General features: G+C 36.0%; 2 protein-coding genes across 4 annotated transcripts in view; one reads left to right on the top strand and one right to left on the bottom strand.

Annotated features, from left to right (window-relative positions):
* LOC118192481 (uncharacterized) overlaps positions 1-19,907 on the top strand; it is a 101,151-nt gene that overhangs the window by 37,556 nt on the left and 43,688 nt on the right. For all 3 annotated transcript variants that reach the window (XM_085814162.1, XM_085814161.1, XM_085814163.1), the window contains exons 3-5: positions 6,373-6,502; positions 9,215-9,326; positions 13,995-14,282. In XM_085814162.1, the coding sequence (XP_085670288.1) occupies positions 6,373-6,502; positions 9,215-9,326; positions 13,995-14,282 (530 nt within the window). The remainder of the gene's footprint in view (positions 1-6,372; positions 6,503-9,214; positions 9,327-13,994; positions 14,283-19,907) is intronic.
* Positions 942-19,907, bottom strand: part of LOC118204007 (uncharacterized) — a 95,013-nt gene continuing 76,047 nt past the window's right edge. The window contains exon 7 of the mRNA XM_085814166.1: positions 942-1,321. The gene's annotated coding sequence lies outside the window, so the exon portion shown is untranslated. The remainder of the gene's footprint in view (positions 1,322-19,907) is intronic.

Here is a 19,907-nt window from a genome sequence, read left to right on the forward strand (position 1 = left end):
TTAAGAAACTTTCCTTTCCCTTCTGACTTCAATTTCCTGTTGGAGTGCAGATTTAAATGATGTATATGCAAAATTTCAGTGAGTTCGAAAATAGTAATAAAGTAGTAGAATTGAAGAGTTTGTAGGAGAAGAGTTAAATACGAGGAGTTCGGGTTTACGCCAAGAAGGAGTTAATGCGCAGCCTAACCGGTATAGTGGTTAGCATCGCTGACTGCCGTGCCGAAGGGTCGGGTTCGAATCCCGGAGAAGGCATGGATGTTTTGTAAATGCACAATGTCGGTGCGGCATGGCGGCACTCTAAATATGCGGCGAGCCAAAAGGGTTCTCGTGTGGTTTGGTGAAAGGGAAGAGGGGGAGACCTTGGACCCGTCCCCCCCGGGTTGCTGTCCATCAAAAGTGAGGGCGGAACTGAGCTAAATCGCACTGTCACGTGAATGGTGCTCAAGGCTGTTGCCAACGACAGGCGTAATCTTGCGCTCCTTGCCACGAGGAATTTCCTGAGCTTGGGCTGACTACGTGAGACAAGTGAGCATAAATAACAACAACAACGAGTTAATGGCACGTGTTTGCAAGTAGCTCTGTAGTTGAATATTTGTGCTAGCCATTTTACTTTTAGATTATTTGATATTTTATAGTCGGCTTTGCTATGTGCAGCCGATAATTCTGATATTTATTGATGTAGGATCCAATAGTGTAGTTGAAATTTGATTCATTCTGATTGTACATACTATTTTGTGTTTAAGTTACTTCGCCATAAGTGGTGGTTAGTTTGTGAGTACCGAGCTTGTGCATATTCTGTTCAGTACAGTTGTAACCTCCGCCGGTAGTTATCTGTTTTCAAGACATAGCGAGAATTCGCTATCTTGTCTTCAGTAGGGTTTACATTTTATGCTTCCTAGACGAATAAGACGCTGCACCATTTTTTGCTAAATTTTATTTTATTTTATTTATTTATTTGCAGTCCAGTAGCTTGGAATCTTATAAAACAAATTCATAATCACAATCGCTGTTGCAAATTACCGAGAAACAACCAAGATGTGACTTTTGCATAAACCTCCACTAAACTATACAAATTTGTATTCTCCATCCAACAGTGAATATTTCTTTTATACGGAAGTGTCCCCGCTTTTCAATTAGTGTGGAACTGTCGTGTGCAGAAATTTTATCAAAGCGCTGTCAAGGATGCTGTGGATGTAAACGAAAAACACACCCTCTGAAGACCAAACCTTGGAAGCACTGCTTCAGTTGTACTGCGGGTTTGGCGCCTCCTTTTATTCTTACCTCCATGGGCCAAAGCAGAACTTATGAGTTCTGTGTACACCTGAAAAGAAAGTACATAAAAGCATTTCAGTATGAATGAAATCAGGTCATCCTTTCGGCTTCTTTCCAAGCAACAACTAATTCCTAAATAATTTTTATGTTGCCAATCCAAGAAACAAAAACTTTTTACACTTCAGGTTAATACGCATACGTATGACGTCATGATTTAAATTTAATTTAACATAACAACTTTTTCTTAATATCAATAAAAGAATTAACGTGGCAATAACATATCATGTGAATAATCCTAATCTGAAACAAGAAGGTTGCCAAACAGCAGCTACTTATTTAAAATGCTAGCATTAACGAAACATTTTCTACATACAATGACGTCACATACAATCGCGTGCTTTCTTCAACGTTAGAATTACGTTAGAAATCTTAAGTACCCGTAATAATAATATATTTAATGTTTGGCAATGCTATTTTTATTCCATATTTTGTAAAACTTAACAAATTTTTTATCAACAAACTCTAAGATTTGAAAGCGAGCAGTGGCAACAGTCCGAATTAAAGCACTTTTTTTTAAATCTCCAGCGCGGGAGACTGTTGCCACTCAGAAAAATAACTGCGAAAATGTTTCGTTTTGGGAATTTTAAATTCATTTCTGGACTGATTAAAGTCGTACGAAGGATTAGCAACATTCAAATGGCTGAAAGCAATACTGACATGTGTCTTAGATGATAGAATATAATGTCTGATAGAATATTGATTGTCAGACCACGCTTACATATTATTTCGACGTGCTTCTGACGCACTGTGTACTTATGCTCATTTGGAAAACAATCTTTTTACTCTCTTGTTGATCACTTAGAAGTAAACTCTACACATAAATGTTATATGCGTTTAGTACCATACACAACGCCGAACATCCCACAATGCCTTGCCACCAGCTATCGAAATTGTTGCCACAATAAAAACGTATAACTCCAGGCCTTAAATTCAAGAGCTGCCCAACGGAGTTAGACAGAGGTAGTTTTATTCTATAAATAAATTGAGAATTTTGATCGAAACCCTAAATAAAACAAACGATATTTTAATTTTCTGTTTTAATATATGTAATTAATTTCTTTACATTTTATTTAATTTTATTATTCAGTATTTATTTACTGTATCAATTTTATTTTGTTTATCTTTCTTGACAACCTTCTTTACGGTTCCCGAAAGAAGTACTCAACTGAAATACCGAATATTTGCAGTTCGATTCAAAAATACATATCGCAGATATAAAACGCAATGGGAAATGATTGGCGTACAAATTTAATGGCATTAGTGATTAAATTGCCGTACATTCCGGCGTATAACGCGCAACCTTTTCTTTATGAAGAAACTTGAAAGATGCAAGTGCGATGCTGTTAAAGTTGCCTTCAAGAATCCAGAAAGTCTTTTAGTTTGAAGCATTGTTCAGATTCCATCTAACGTATGATACGAAGAAACTGTTGAAAGAGTGCAATACAAACATGGCAGTTATTCCAGGCGGATCAACGTCATTGGTTCGTGTCAGGGCTTCATTTCTAAAATTAGAAGTGCAGGAGCCCTATTGAAGACTGTCAGAAAAGAACAAACGTAAATAAATAAATAAAATGGCTAGTAAAATAATTAATAATTAAACAATTAATATTAAAATTTAATACGTTATCAAATAAATGGTAAATAATTAAATATTAAAATAAGGTACTGGACCTTGACTTTTTTGGGGTTTCGGCAGGAATTAAAATTTCACGCAAAAACTAAAAATAGCTCAACCGGCCTCCGGCTTACTTTGAGCTCCGAATATAATACACTACTGCAAGGGATGTAGAAATAAAGATCTGTAAGATTTATCTTAAGTTTTTAACAGTTATCTTTAGTTAAAGCTACTTTCCTATCCCTTCTAATTGGAGTTTTGATTAGAGAAAAAAAAAAAAAAAGAAAAAAAAAAAAAAAAAAAAAAGGTAGGCACTCTAATTAGACCTAGAGGAGTACACAAGTAAAATTTTGTGAAGATAGCACTTATCGTTTTAATTCTGTGGGTGTGCCCAAAGTGGGCACACTGATTGAATAGAGCTTCGAAAAGAGTGCTGAATCGAGCATTGTTTTCAATGAACTGACCGATGAGATGCGGAGAAACAAAGAATACAGACTCTCGGTTGTCCTAGATATAGAATAAGGAATTAGCATACAGCCAAATAGAATAAGGAAATTAGCATACAGCCAAAAAAATAAGATAGAAATTTCTTTTCAAACAATTCCTTTTATACTCTAAAAAAATCTGGAAGATTTCTTTGAAAAATGAGGGTCTTAAAAACTAAGCATGGCTAAAATAATATATGGACTGGTTTGTGTTGAGCTGCCATCTACTATAAATAAAGAAGGTTCAGAGTTACCTATAAATCCTTTTTCGTTCAATTTTTCTGTGCGTACAGAAAGGAATTTTTAGGTGTGTCCAAACCGGGCACACTGTGCCGCAAAGGGTTAAATGCAAATGAAGGAAGAGCAGTACTTAAATCGAAGTTCCATACTGACTTCGTTAGGGTGCTATCACACATACGTTTGTTCCGGAAGAACAACTGTTTGGAACAATTTTTCTGCTTTCTCACCAGAGATCACTTTGGGGTTAACATGTAAAGGGGAAATTGGTACTCCAGTACAAATAAGCTAATAGCATTCGAAACTGATAGCTGATTGGTTGAAAACAAACAACTTGCAATTTATTTCGAAAGGAAGAAAAAAACCGCGCGTCTTTCTCTCAATAGTAAACCGGCCAGAAACAAATGCAAATGTATGAAACAAATGCATGTGTGATATAGGCCTTAGAGGGTCAGAGATTCTGCGCGTTCATCTTTTGGCTAGACCCTCTGTAAGCTATTACTACGTGCGGCCGTATTTCAGGCCCTTGACAGCTTCGCCGTTTAGTTAAAATTTAGAGGCCCACTGCTGTAGAATTTTGATAGCTTCGGCTATACCTTTTTAACTAAGCATTAGTTAAGTTTGATTTTCTTAGTACTCTTGAGTTCAAGCCCAAGTGCAGGCTTTTCTGTACGTCCTGAGAAAGGGCCATCTGTTAATCTTTATTTTCAGCAATAAAGGGTAATTAATCCTTCTTGAGTTTACTTTTCTGTTTCCTGAGCTAAATCGATTATTCGCTTCCATTTCTCAAGGTTGCACACACATAGCTGTAACTTTAAGGTTGGAGCCTTATAGACCATACTTTTTCCAGGAAACCAATGAAAAGCGTTGAAATGGTTAAAGCATCACTAATGAAAATAGAGAGAATGTTATATATAAACAGTAAGGAGAAAATTTTAGTGGATGACCTGTAGGTATAAAAACAAAAAGAAAGGAGTTCAACATTTTCTGACCACGATCTCCTCTCAGTATAATTCTAGCTGTCAAGCAGAATATGACAGGGGAACAAATTTTCACGAAATCCAAAGATCAGCTGAAAAAAATTATAAAAAGGTAACAAGTAACAATTTTCATCCACCGTCTTTAGCTACGTCATCCCAAAATGTCTGCATGCGCTCTTTTCCGCGGGATGACACTAGTGTTGGAACGAAAAATTTACCCGCTGTCATAAATTCATGGTAATTTCTGGATATTTCTGGAAGTTTTTGACATCTGGATGGGGGCATTTCTTTGCTTAAAAGTATCGACCTCCATCCGAGGGATTGTTTCCCAAGAAGAGGAAAGCATGCATTCAGAAGTAACAATCGATTTTAATATAATTTTATTATTTATATGCTGAATTTGTTGTCCAGTTATATTAAAGACGTGCCGGAGACTTCTTATATAGGGCTTCGGTGCGCTCCGACAAGAATTATTATTTATTCCGAAAACTAAAAAGCACCACATCTGGCTCATTTCACTTTTCAAACCGTTGACACCCAATATTATCGTCTTGTATTATATCTGAAGAAATTGAATAATGAAGAATCTGCAATAAATGTATGTATATTTCACGCATTGTGATATAACAACGGTGCCTAGAGCCATCTAATTTTGTATGACGTAATCCTACTGCGAATATGAGCATCTAGAAGCCCAAATTTGAAATTAGTTTTATTATCGATTTCATATTTTGTAAAACTTTAAAGAATTTTTGATTAACAAACTCAAGAATTTGGCAGCTTTGTACAGAAAAAACATTTTATCTCCAGCGCGTGAGACTGTGTATCTCAAATTATGAAGATAGGCTCAATTTAAAATTATTTTGCGATATTGCTGTTGAACTGAATTTTATGGCTCAAGTGCGAAGAACATGATATTTAATAAAGGTAACACAAATGAAAATCTGAAAGGTTTCATATTTTTAAATTACATCCAAAGGGGCGTTTTTTTAACATTTTGTGTGTTATTTTTATTTATTGAATATCATATTCTTCGCACCTAACCCATAAAATTCAGTTCAAGAGCAGTATCGCAAAATAATTTTAATTTGAGCATATTCTTTAGAATTTCCGGTACACAGTCTCACGCGCTGCAGATAATTTTTTTTTTTTTTTTTTTTTTTTTTTTTTTTTTTTTTGTGTGTGTGTGTGTGTGTGTGTGTGTGTGTGCACACCGTTACCATTTCTCGCTTTGAAATCCTTGAGTTTGTTGAGTTCGTTAGTCAAAAATTCGTTAAAGTTTTACAAAATATGAAATCGATAATAAAACAAATTCCAAATTTCCAATTTGGACTTTCAGATGCCCGTGTTCGCAGTAGGATCACGTCATTCAAAATTGGATGGCTCTAGTCATCGCTGTTTTATAACAATGCGATAAACATTCATGCATTTATGCAGATTATTCATTATTTAATTTTTTCAAATATAATACAGGGCGATAGTAATTGGTGGCAACGATTTGAAAAGTGATACAGCCTTTTAAAGTTTTCAACGTAAAATCGCAAAACGAAAACAATAGTCCTTCAGGAACAAAGCTCCTTTGAACTAACAAAATGTTAAAAAAAAGAAAAACATCCTTTTAGTCGTAATTTAAAATCTGAAACCTTTTAGATATATTTTTTTTTCTTTACTTTCTAAATCGAACTATTCAAAAATATTTATGTGTAACCTCATTTTCTTTCAGTTGATAAATTAGAAGTGGCAGTCCAAACACTGTATAAGGATACAGCGTGCATTTGCGATGTATGTGATGCTAATGATGGGGGCATCGTGGTAGGAATCGCCTTGTTGAAACACCTGTTTCAGCCCTATAAGTAAGTCAGTGTTGTCATTCCTAGATTATTTACGATATGGTTCCATTTAATCAATTCTTCTATACAGCGTGCAGGAAATCATTTTCTAAGCCGTTTTGATTATGCCATTTTAAAGGAGTCCTCATAAGATTTAAATCACACATTTATCAACTGAATAAATTTACGCTTACTGAAGTAATATGAATCAAGTAGATGAACAAAAAGGATGTTATCAGATTAGTCTTAAAGAATAATGGCGAATGTAGTAACGTGCGTCTAATCGTTGATATGCTACAATATCTCTCTATTAATACACAAATTATTTACGTTCAGTTTCACATATATCCATTAAGACAGCTTGTAGAGTCATTAGGTTAATTGGAAACAGAAAAGATGAAAAATATGCAACCGCCTTCGTGGGAATCGAACCACGGACCTCTGGAATACCGGCCCAGCGTGCTACCGTTACACCACGAAGGCACGCTAGGGAAGTGGGAGAAATACCTTATAAGCTTAGGCAACATTGGTAGCTAGCCAGTTGCCTAAGGCGCGGATAGATTGCATTATTCGATAACAGCAAAGCGCACTAGGATTATCTGCCTGAGGGAAATGCATGACTACATGGATGAAGATCTTCTAATGCAAAATGATTCCTATTTGCGATCCACATGGGGAAACAACGAAAATGCCAATGCAACCTATGATTGGACACAATCTTTCTTTTTATGGAATCGGACCAGAACCGTTTACTCACCGAAATAAATTGGTTCGTTTTTATAACTTACCGCTCGTTAACAACAAGAAAACAGTTCGGGAACGAGGAATGAATCAAGAGCGATTAGCGAAGATGGAGCGAAGAGCGGAAAGAATCGAACAAGCAGCGAGATCGGGGTCGTTTAGCGAACCAAGAACAAAAAGAATCTGAGAAGCAGAGGTATCAGAAGAATCAGTTCAATCAAACGCTAACATCTTGAACTAATCTCTTTGATCTGTTGTTTCGAGATCCCCTAAAACTTCGTTTCTACTCAGAACTAACCATAAAGTTCTACAATTTAAAAAAAAAAAAAAAAAAAAAAAAAGCAAGTGATAAAAATGAAAGTCACTTTTAATACGGGAGAATAATCATTCTCTTCTCTTCTAAGATGGGAATCGAAATTTCCTGGCACACCCTTTGTTACAGTTTATGCTAATGGCCACGAGAGGGCGTGGCCTTTTTATTTTTATGCTCGGTATAAATATATATTGTGGCAACAAAAGAAAAAATAAGCGTACGTTCTAATGTAAACATTTTTGTTGTAAATAGTTGTAAAATAAAGTTCTGTGTAAAACACAAAATGGAAAAGAATTCGAAGCGTCTTGTAAAATCATCAAGAAAGGTAAGCATAAGATTATTTATCAAATGTTGAATGTTAAAAATAAGAACAAGAATAAAGTACAATAATTTCAAAACCCTTCCTACAAAAGCTGTCGGTGATGAACTATAAAAGAGCGGAGCTCTTTTTTCGTGAATCAGCCGTTCGCTTGCTCATTTAAGTTTGGTTTCAATCAGTTCATAAAACGAAAAACACATCTTTATTACTGACACGCTTCGAAAGAGCTTTCCGTGAACTGTAAAAGCGCTGCCACTCCATTTTGTAGAATCACTATTCATTCGCTCAATAAAGTGGTCGATTCTTTAAATTCTCAATAATCGGTTCTTTGAATCGTCCAAATATAATGCAAACATCTTGTTATCCTAGGTTCGAAGGCGGATCAAACTGTAATTATCAGTGTTTAGTGATCTTGAACCATTTGACCACTGGTGTGTCCACTAATCTTCAGAGGGCATTAGATAAGTTGATCTCAGAAGCAAAAACAAAATCAAGTTGTATTTTGCTCTGAATTTATAATACAAGTTATTTATACAGAAAACTAACACTGCTGATTACTTAAGGTGTAGAGACATTAGGTTATTACTGGAAGCAGGAAAGATGAAAAATTAACAACGCCTTCGCCGGGAATCGAATCGCGGACCTCTGGAATACCGGCCCAGTGTGCAGACCACCACACCACGAAGGCGCGCCCAGAAGGTGGGAGAAATACCTTACAAAGAACCAAAAATGTTGGAAACAAGGCTGCATTAATAATCTTTAAGCAGAAAAGTCCGAAAATGTTAAAATTAGGAACATAAAAATTTAAAAAGCATTAATAAATGTAAAACAACTATCATATATATATAGAGAGAGATAGATAGATATTGATGACAATATTAGAAAGGAGTTTTAAAAAACAAGAAGAAAACGAAAAATTCAACCTGGCGTAAGTTTGCGCAATGTACAGCAAAATTTTGAAAATAATTAAATAAATTTCAAAACTCTATACGAGAAAAAAAAAAGCTGCATAAATATTTGAAGGCCAAGCGAGCAATGGCAACACTGTACGGAAAAAAACATTTTTATCTCCAGCGCGCGAGACTGTGTATCGGAAATTCTAATGACATGCCGTTTTTAAATATTTTGTGATATTACTGTCGAATTGAATTTTATGGTTTGAGTGCGAAGAACATAATATTTAATAAATAAAGGTGACACAAAACGTTAAAAAAAGCCGCTTTGGGCGTTATTTAAAATCGGAATTAATTTACAATGTATTGTATTATCTTATTATGATTTTTTTAGATTTAATTTCCTTATTTAATTTATTAATTATATTGAGCTATAAAAATAACGTAATTAATTATACGTATTTTTACAGCGAACATCCGGGAAAGATAATTCGTACGTTTGCGGAGCAGTTGCGGTCTAAGTGGAAGCTTGGAAAATGTGACAATGATATTCTCATTGTGATTGCTGTAATAGACAGATTGGTATGATATTAAAGTAAACGATAATACTTTTGTATGACTTTTGAATTATCAATAATCTGTCTTAATTCACTTAATATTGGTAATTATTCACTAAAGGCTAAAATCATTTAGGTATGTAGTATTGTAGCCTTAGCTATTGATGTTCAAACTAAATTATGATTAGGAACAGCAAAAATTATGAACAAATAACTAAGTTTATTGCTTTTATTTTTCAGCTATTAAAATGAGCTCTGACTAGAATAACAACATTCGAAAAACAAAGTAATCATGAATCACTACTCGTTGCCATTCAGCGCAAAAGAAATATGAATATAAATATTGTTACGAAATGTCCAAGCGCTGTAAGATGGCTTCTCCGCAAAGCAGTTTTAGGGTTGCCATAAAATAGCAAGGAAGGCAGGGTTGCCACATTTGGTGAGAAATCGCCCGTTTGGCGACAAAATTGGCGATATGCCATGGACGGATGGAGAATCTTCTGGAACGAATTCTTACCAGTTTAGCCCAGAATGTTCTCGAACGCAAGCCGAAAACTATATAAACCCTGCTGGTCCACATACAGTTAGTGAGTGCCTCGTCGAGAGGGCGAGTGAAAGTGCCTCGTCTGGAGTGCGATATAGTTAGTATCGAAAGTGTCTCGCTTAGCGAGCTGATAGAGTGTGTGCCAAGCCGAAAGCTATATAAACCCTGCTGGTCCGCAGACAGTTAGTGAGTGCCTCGTCGAGAGGGCGAGTGAGAGTGCCTCGTCTGGAGTGCGAGATAGTTAGTATCGAAAGTGTCTCGCCTAACGAGCTGATAGACTGTGTGCCTCGTCTACCGAGCTGGTAGTCAGTCATTGAGAGTGTGTTCGTGCGGAGACGATCGAGTTGACAGCCGGCCAGCGTGTGCCGAGTGGGTCGTCGAGTGCATCGAAGAGTCTCTTAGTATATCGCGGTTAGTGCATCGTCGAGAGAGTGTGTTAAGCTCCGGGAACGACTGAACCGAAGAGTCAGGAGCTTTGCTCTGTGTGTCGTCGAGTGCGTGGCGAGTTGTAGCGTGGAGAGTCTCGAGAGTACGTAGAGTTCCGAGAACGACCAAGCAGAGTCGGGAGCTGTACTCTGGTGCTTTGCCGTGAAGCTGTCCCCACCGTGATAGTCTGATAACCTGGAGGCTGTGTCGCTGATCGTGTCAGCGTGTTTATAGTAGTTCATCGACGACTGTAAAAACGTGTTTTGGAGCTACCTGACAATACTGCGCAACAACTGATGTCAGAAAAGAAAAACGCAACAATATGAATAATTACTTGTTACCATTCAGCATAAAAGAAATATAAATATAATTATGAATAATTACTTGTTGCCATTCAGCATAAAAAATATAAATATTAACAAAACGTTAAAAGTTAATTTTATGCATTAATCAAACACATGCAAAAATATAAAATACTTGAAATAAAAAATTATTATTACTCATGCAATAACTGGGCCATTAAAGTATTGAGCGGAACTAACTCTACCTTCCAGAACGTATTTTTGGTATCATTCATTCATTCTTGTATTTTATCATCTAGAGTTTAATTAATGCCACTTTCCTAGTGGCATTAATTAAACTCTAGATGATAGATGATAGGTTGTTTCTAGACATGCCATTCAGCTCTGAGTCTCTTTCCCTCGACTGTTCTTCTTTAAGCGAATTTTGGTCTTTTCTAGTCATGAAGCACATCAGTACCGTTCTTATGTATGTATTTCCTGGATGCTGTTCTTAAAAGGGGATTCAAAAAATCGATTTTCGGAATTTTACATTTTATGAATATATAAATGTTTCTGAACGCTAAAATTCGCATTATTTCTTGAATTACTATTAGTAATTTATTATGATACTTGAGTTACAATAACTTATATTGGACAATATATCAATCAACGCTCGTTTAAAGGGACAACCGTGGTTGTTGTTAACATTTTGATTTCCTATTTTCATTATTATACACAGGAATATTAACACTGTTTTTTGTTATTTTTGATTTAATTTTCATGCAGGCGAAGAAGGACTGCAGTTACTCAATTTCACTGCTGGTAGTTCTTATTTTCACGCAGAATCGAACGTTGCTTATGTGTACAGCTAGGCCTCCTACAACGCGTTTTTGCTTCAAAGCGGTTAGAAAAACGCTGAAATTTTCTTACAACGCAGTTCAGAAAATTTGTGGCGGCTTTCTCTAGTCTCCAGTTGGATAAACATTTAACCGACACAGCGCGCCAGCGGAGAAAGTAGAACTTACCCCTAGACAGGAATTCTAGGAACTGTTCGGGTCCATCAGTGACCGAGTGATAAAGTCGCTGAGCAGTGGTATTTCGGTCCGAGGTTCGAATCCCGCGAACGGGCTGGCTGCATGGACGTTTTCGTGGTTTGTGCCATGTATAACGTATTTAGCTTTTCCATGTATAACGTAATTCCTTTAGAAAGTCCTCCACGAAGGCATTTCTTCACTTAGGCAGATAGCCCTCGAGCTTTGCCGTAATCAGATAAATCTATCAAGGAACTGTCTAATAAAAAACATCTGGCGCGAGGACAGCATTACCTGTAGTGAAGGATAAAATAAGGTGTAAAAATATTTTTAAACTTAACTGTCACTTTCTAGCGTATGCCTGATTAAGCCATCGCGTACCCTGTACCTTAAAAGACGTTCCCTAAAAGATATGTCCTTTTGGACCCTTTGGTGTACCCCGCTTTTGGGCTACTTCCTTTTTGAGGATACGCGTACGTCAGGTTGCGTACCACAGGTTTAGACCTTTACCCCCGAAGAATTTTTAGTGTGAACTCTACTTACGACGATTAAAACTTGTATCATGTGATAATTAAGTTACCTTATGCCTTCACAGTCTGACTATACCATATTTTGGATGCGTTCTTAGGTTCATCAATTAAGCAAGGATAGGAAGAAACAAGAATAAGTATGCGAGACATCAGCATATTACCAAATGGGGAAGCAGGTGTCATCTCACATTGTTACAGATATGTGTAGTAACACTCCACAGGGCGCAGATAATCGAGTCTCGGCAAAATAACTTAGTATCACTACTCCAACAGAAACATTACCAAACGTCGTCCTGGACAGATAGTTTAGGATTCTCCCTTGCATAAAAAATTTTCAACTCCGATAACAACTTAGCGGTAGAGATCGAGTTCAACCATCGATATCTATCTTTCTCTTTCATACTGTTAAGCGAGTGGGCCCAAAATGTATAAAAGCTGGTTCGGTCAGTTTTTAATTTAACTTCCTCTGCCCCTCCTCCCAAGGCAACGAATATCAGACAAAGATTTAATAAACACTCACATTGTGTTCCCGAGTAATATGTACATTGTGAAAAAAAGGGGGGTTCTATATCTCCCATTCTACTGGGCCGATTGACGAAATTCAACTTGCGTTTTACATGTCTCGAAAGCGCGATTTATTATATGTATTAGATTTATATATTGCCATTGTTTTAACGTAGGTATTTTGACAGAAAATCGGACTTTTTTTTTAAATGACATGCCATTTTTTTTTTCCATATTTTGATTCTACAACTCAAATTATGCCAAACTGCCAAGTTTCGTAAAAATCGCACGAGTCATTCTTTAAAAATTAGGTCTCAAAATTTTAGCTCCTCAATGGCAATTGAATTTGGTATATATTTGTTAATATTTCTTTTTTATTTAACTTATTTTATTCCTTCTTTCACATTTCGAAATTTAGGTTCATTCCAAATAAAATTCGCTCATTTTTTATGATTTATTTTTAAAATTTATATTTTTAAATACTTTTTATACATTTTTAGAAAAAAATTTTGAATTACAATCTATGGAATTTTGACCATCATCTTAAAGTAGATGTATTTCTAAGCACACCTGCAACAAATTAGAGTTTTTTATTCAGAATTTCCTAGGATATACGTGAATTTACATATTGGTGCGTTTTGAAATTTGGCATATTTGTTTTAAGGGATAATAACAGAAATGTGGTTTACACACTTTGTTAAAATTATTTGAAAGAATGAACGATGACTTATTTCCGCTAGTCTACAATGAAAAGAAAGGAACGGAAAATAGGTCGCTATAAATTAAGAAGTTTGCCACGTGAAATATTCTTGGCGCAAACTAAAAAAAAATTGGGACAAGTTAAATTTTTGAATTTCCACGTAAATTTCGCAACAGATTTTACAAAATTTAATATTTAGGCATAATTTGAGTCGTAGAATCGAAATATGGAAAAAATGTGCTATGCCATTTCAGAAAAAGGTCCGATTTTCTGCCAAAATACCTATATTAGAACAACGTTATATATAAATCTAATATGTATCGTAAGTCACGCTTTCGAGCATGAAAAACGCAATTTGAATTTTGTCAATCGGCACTGTAGAACGGGAGATATAGACCTGTTCCCCTCCCCCACTTTTTTTCCGCAGTGTACAATATATTACTCGAATTTGGGGTTAATATAGAGAAAAGTCTTTACAGTAAATTCTAAGTAGTTTTACAAAGAAAATTATTTGTAATGAGAAAAACGCTCGCAGAAAATTTAAATAAGAGAAACGTTTTCTAATCTAGTTATCCTTAATTTAAATGTTGTTTGATTGATTGATTAATATTTTTAAAACCATTCAATCGTTACCACACTTAAAGCAAAACATCAACATATTTTTCTTTACTTTTCAGTCGTACACAGATGTCGGAAAAGCAACAGCAAATTATGTGTCGAATGAAGAGGCTCACAGTGTTTTCTTGGAAAACAAGTTTCACTTTACAAACGGCAATTTTTACAAAGGCTTGGATGCCATGCTTTCGGATTTCTACAATAAAACTAGATATATAAAATTGCCCGTCAAAAATGATGTAAATATGGCATTAGTTTCTGGTATAATCTTAGGTTCCATTTTCTTTCTCCTACTTCTATTATTTGCGATATTCTTCCTATGCCGTTATATAAGGAAAAGTAAAGATCCGGTAAGTACATTTTTTCAGTAAGTCAAAAAGCATCAGTTGCGCATTTAATTGCTTAATCTGAAATTGATTTGAATTTCAACAATTTAATGTATTTCAATGGCATCTTGGTGAAAATTTGTGTAAATATTCTTTGCTGTTTTACTTTTTTACATTTTACTGTTTTCAAACTTATTTGTACAAAGTAACTTGGAGGAACTTGCAATCAGAAAAGGAGGTGAATTATTACGCTCAAGAAAAGATAATATAACAATGTGGTGATAATGTATATCCAATAAGAAATGGAATTCAATATGATTATGAATAACCAGGCATATTTTTTCATATATCTATCATTTCAGAACGAACGATTTTCCTTTTAAAACCATTTCTGCTTTTACCCAACTAATTAAGGGAGGCAAAGCTTTCGGTTCAAAAATTCGATAGTGCGTTGTCAGTATAGAATTAGAGTCTTCAATAACTAGTTAGGAAATACCGCAAAACGGCAGCTATTGCGAAAGATGTAAGGGTGTTCGGTACTCTGGTTTTCAGAGTGGACAGCGCGAGTTATCTGAGGGTTACCTTTAACAGGTCATTCATCTGCTCTACTCACATTGCCAAAATGTGTGGACAAGCATACGGAATAAAGTTCAAACTTTTGCCGCTACTTAAAAATGATCAGCTTTCTATCACTTTGAAGAGAAGAATCTACATCACATCTACTAAACTAAACTCAGTGGCGCAGCAGCCCTAGTGGGCCACGGTCTGCATTGCCCTTTTTCTGCTTTCTTGATTTTTGGACCCCGGAGTGCATCAGCATATGCCCTGGACAAGTGGTCAGCTTGTAGCAGGAGCCCTAGTTTTTAGTCCCCAAGCGAATTTGATACTCATTTTATCGACCCACTTAAGGGATGAAAAATTAAAATCAACCGTCCCCAGCCCGGGGATCGAACCTCGGATCTGTGGTGCAGCTGCGCGATGCGCTAGCCACTTCCTCACCAAACATCACATCTATTAGGCCTATTATTACGTATGCATGTCTCGCCTGAACTACTGCCAGCGAGAAAGACTACAAAAAACTTAAGGTATTGCAAAATAAGGCTCTTAGAATTATCACAGATGCCCCCTATTATGTAAGGAACAGAAGCCTGCACTCGGATCAAAAAATAGAATCAATCAAAGATTTCACTGCACGAATTAATGGAAGAATTTATGAGCGAACGTTAAGAAATAATCCAAGATATTTCGCAGAAATCCTGGTGTACGACGTTCTCGAGGAAGACAGATTTTTTTTTAGGCCCTCATTTGCCTACGCCGCTCATTTGCTGCGCATTACACTGAATAATCAGGATGACCAATAAGAAAGCAGGATTCCGTAGTGCTTTTACTATTCAGTTTGATATTGTATCTTTGCAAATGCGTGAATTTTGAGAGACTAGAAGCATTGACACCGACCAGTCTCCAGATATCCCTGGTCTTCAATATAGAAGCAAAGCGCTTCAATCTGGTCCCTCCCGTCTGGTACTTATCTCTTATGGAGAATATTCTTTACGTTGCATCACAGGCCAGGCCCTAATGGGACTTTCTCAGTAACTGGCAAGAGTAGGAACACTATCACCGGCTGCATCAAACTTCCAAAGAATTCTGCTTTCCGTCTTTCTTTAAACTCTTTGCATTTATATAAAGAGTTGATTAGAGTTTGGGTAAAATTTGGAAGGAAGTTGATTAGATTTTGGGAAACTTGGACAAATGGAAGGGGTGCTTGAAGCCCATAGCAGTTTTAATGTACAGTCGAAAGTGATCCTGTACTTAAAAGCCCGTAACAGTTTTGCAGTAATCAATGTTGCAGACTGTTGCAATTGAATGAGCATTGTTTACGCTACTTAAATATCGCAAGTATGGACGGGCAGACCAAAACTAATTTAGATTTGTTGTTACTTTAGGAATGACATAAAAAATATTAAATTATGATATTAGTTTCAAATTTTTTATTTTACATAAATTATAAACACTTAATTTTCTATAAATAAAAACAATTAAAGGATATGCTATTTAACTGCCCAATAAAATATTACTTTCAATAAAAAATAAGGTGGCAAATATTTAATTATGTTGATATAGATTTAGAATAAACTAGTTTTTGCACGTGGCCAGTTCCACCTAATAAAGTATAATCCAAAATTTCGTTTGACATATCTTCCTGTTTATTGGAATAACAAATTAGATTTTGTTTCCAAACCAAGTAGGAAATACTAATTCAGAAGTCAAACAACAAAAATCAGCGTTAATTTACAAAATTTTCACAGGACTAGTTTCGATGGTTTTACCGAACCATCATCTTCAGCTGCAAAACCGCAAATGAACAAGATAGGAAATAATGTTTAGATAAGATAAGAAAGCCTGGACAAGAATAAGCAAGTGGCGCCATCTGTTGGCGAAACCAGAACTAAAACATAATTTCTCTAAAAGCCGAAGGCAAATTTGGATTGGAATTCTGAATTAGTATTTATTCGGCGTGTTATTGTGTCTCAAGTAGGAAATGTTAAGAACGCGACGTCACGACTTATCATGGCCGCCATACATCATACGAATGTGAACTTCCGCTGGTGTTCTAGATTTTACCGTGTCGTATAATTACCGTTTACACATTTTCATGTACCTCGATTTTATTGAATTTGAAACAGTTATTTGCAATCCTTTTGATTTTTCTATGTACGAAGTAGAAAATCATTTATGTTAAGTATTACAATTAGAACCAACCAGAAGTTCGCATATGGTAGCGGCCATGATAAGTCGTGATGTCAGACCGTGACGTTTTATAGCTATGCAACCTTTCCCTAAAATAATGGATTTTATACTTAATCTCAAATTCGCGGTGCTGTGTTGCAGGCGCTGTTGTATTGCCAAATGTTTTTATGTATCTATTTCTAATCATTCGTAGGTATAAATCGCACCCCTGATTTTCATCTGCTTTTTTTTGGGGGGGGGGAAAGAGTGCAGATTATACACTAGAATACCGCATTAGTACAAATGGGGAGTGAATTAGCATAATTGTTTTATTCTACCGTCTGGAAAAAATCAAGAGGAAAGTACGTATTTATTGTCTTAATTTCTAGGCTATTTTAGGCCTAATATCATTAATAATTTATGCTCAAACTGAATGACAAATAAGTTATGTAAGAAAGCAAGAAAACAAACATTAAAAATGCGTGTATTTAAAATAAGTAGTCTGCTTTTAAAGCAAAGTATAGAAAATGTAATTCTTAAAAGATTTCTAAATTTCAGGCAGTGATATATTATTATGATAAACAATCGCTTCTAATGTAATGCATGAGGATATTCGGTCTCAAAAGCACTGATAGACAGAACACTATAGCTACCACCCTTAAAACATAAAAACCCGTAAGGACGAACCGAAAACTGGGAGTTTCCGGAAAGTTTCCGCCTTCCGCGACTACGTCATTTTAAACTCCACACTTACTTAAATTCACTTTATAAATGCCCATTATAAATACTGAATACTGAAACTGATTCAGAATACTGAACTTTTTATAATCGGTTCTGATGTAATTAAGGTATCCTATTTACACCTACGTAGAGAGAGTTCTGGTAGACCTATTTCGTTGAAGCTTGGAATAAACGTTACATAAACCATGGGGAAAAGAAAACTGAATACAAAATAACAGTTCAAATTTCGAGCACCAGACAAGAATCGGGTGGATAAACAACAAAAAACATAAATTGGAAACACAAAACGTTACTTAATCACAGCATTTGTTCAATGTGCATTCCATTTGCGTCAATCACACGTTCAAAGCGTGTTCAACCGTAGCGCGAAGGGATTCTGGATCAGTTGCAGCAGCATGCTTTCATTTAAGGCATAGTCCGTATACTTCCTCCATAGAGATGATCTTTTAAGAATATCGACAACCAGAAATCACAGAGCTTCAAGCCTGGAGAAGGAGGAAGCCAGGCAATCGGAAAACGTCTCTTGAAATCACCGATCTTCTCCAAAGTGGGCACTTCGCAGAGCTTTCACTGGTCCGACAATGTGGCGTGGTGCACCATCTTACACGAAGACAGAAGCCTCTAAATACTATCGTTCTTGTAATGACTTGCTGCTGAAGAAGTTTGCAGTAAGGCACCCTTGATGGCTTTGAGGAGTAAGGCACCCTTTGGGGCTTTGAGGAGAGTTCTCCTTAAAGAAAAAAGGACCAAGATTGAAATCAACAGTAAAAGTACACCATACAGTAATGTCATCAGAATGCAACGACGTTCTTGCACAAAATTAAGACTTGCAGTACCCCATATGCGACAGTTCTGAGAGTTAACTTGTTAACTGCTCCGTTTAAGGTAAAATGCGACTTGTCCGAACCCAAAATTTTCCAAAGCCATGCATTGTTAGAGGCTGTTCTAACCAAAATAAGACTAGCAATTTCAGTTCTTTTGTCCAGGTGAGCAGGATGCAGGTCTTGCAGAACCTGGATAGCACTTTACAATGGATTGCAGAGCATTTCGTAGTGTCGATCAAGGAAGAGACAAGCCAAATAACAACGCTCGAGCATTTGACGAAGAATATTGGGAACTGGAATTCCATGACGGCAAGAGCGACTTCCTCCACAGTTTCATTTGAAATCCGTTTCCATCCCGTTCCTCGCAGCACACAAAACTCCCTAATCTCTTCAAATTTAATAATCATCTTTTTCAAACCCTGCCTCCAGATAAGCCATTTTCGTAAGCCTTTCCAGCGTTAGTATTCTCGTAGTGCAGTTGAAATATTAGTGTCGTTCCGATAAGACAACTTATCAGCAAAGCATGGTCATTCTTCTCTAAAGGCATGGTGAAGAATGACTTTAGGTATTAACACCTCTTTGCTGACAACATTGGCTTTCAAAAGGCTTCATATTTACGTAACAGCCTTTCGACATTGCATGAAAAGTGCCACCTGTTGGTGAAAATTTGAACTATTGATTTTTATCGCAAATTTCTTTTCCCCATGATCCCTATGACATATATACCAAATTCCAACGAACTAGGTATACCAGAATGGGTCTACGTAGGTCTAAATAGGGTAACTTTTATTATAACCACTCTGTATTTTGAAAATTCTGTAGTAAATAAACAGTGCGACTGAAATCAAATTATATTCTGAAAAGAGGTAAACTCACTAAGTTGCGGCATTTAGGTTTTACTAATGAAATGCTATTTCATTTACTTCTTTTCCTTCTGTCTTCAGCTTCAAATTGATTTCAGATTAAATATTTATACTTATTTTAACATTGTACGGAATATGAGATCTGGTAATTTCGAAATACACATTAGCTCGGAGAACTTAATCCAACCCCGGACCAATGAATTTAGTTACACGCCTAGAAATTCTTGAAATAAAAACAACTTTTTTTTTTTTTTTTTTTTTTTATTGGTGAGCACGCTGCCCCAGTCGTTTTAATATGTTCAAGGCAGTAAGCATATTAGAACGTGAACTAGAATGACGTGTAATTCTTCTTCAAGGGCTCGGCACTTAAGGCACTTTAGTTAAGAGTGCATAGATAACTGGAAATGATCCAAGTAATTACCATTTAAAGTACGAGAACAATAATGCTGTTCCTTACTTTTGACATTTATGATTTCATTCACGGCTTCATTCAC

This window comes from Stegodyphus dumicola, chromosome 3, assembly GCF_044657685.1.
Source record: "Stegodyphus dumicola isolate Sdum_Otavi_A_Nest chromosome 3, ASM4465768v1".
NCBI lineage: Eukaryota > Metazoa > Arthropoda > Arachnida > Araneae > Eresidae > Stegodyphus > Stegodyphus dumicola.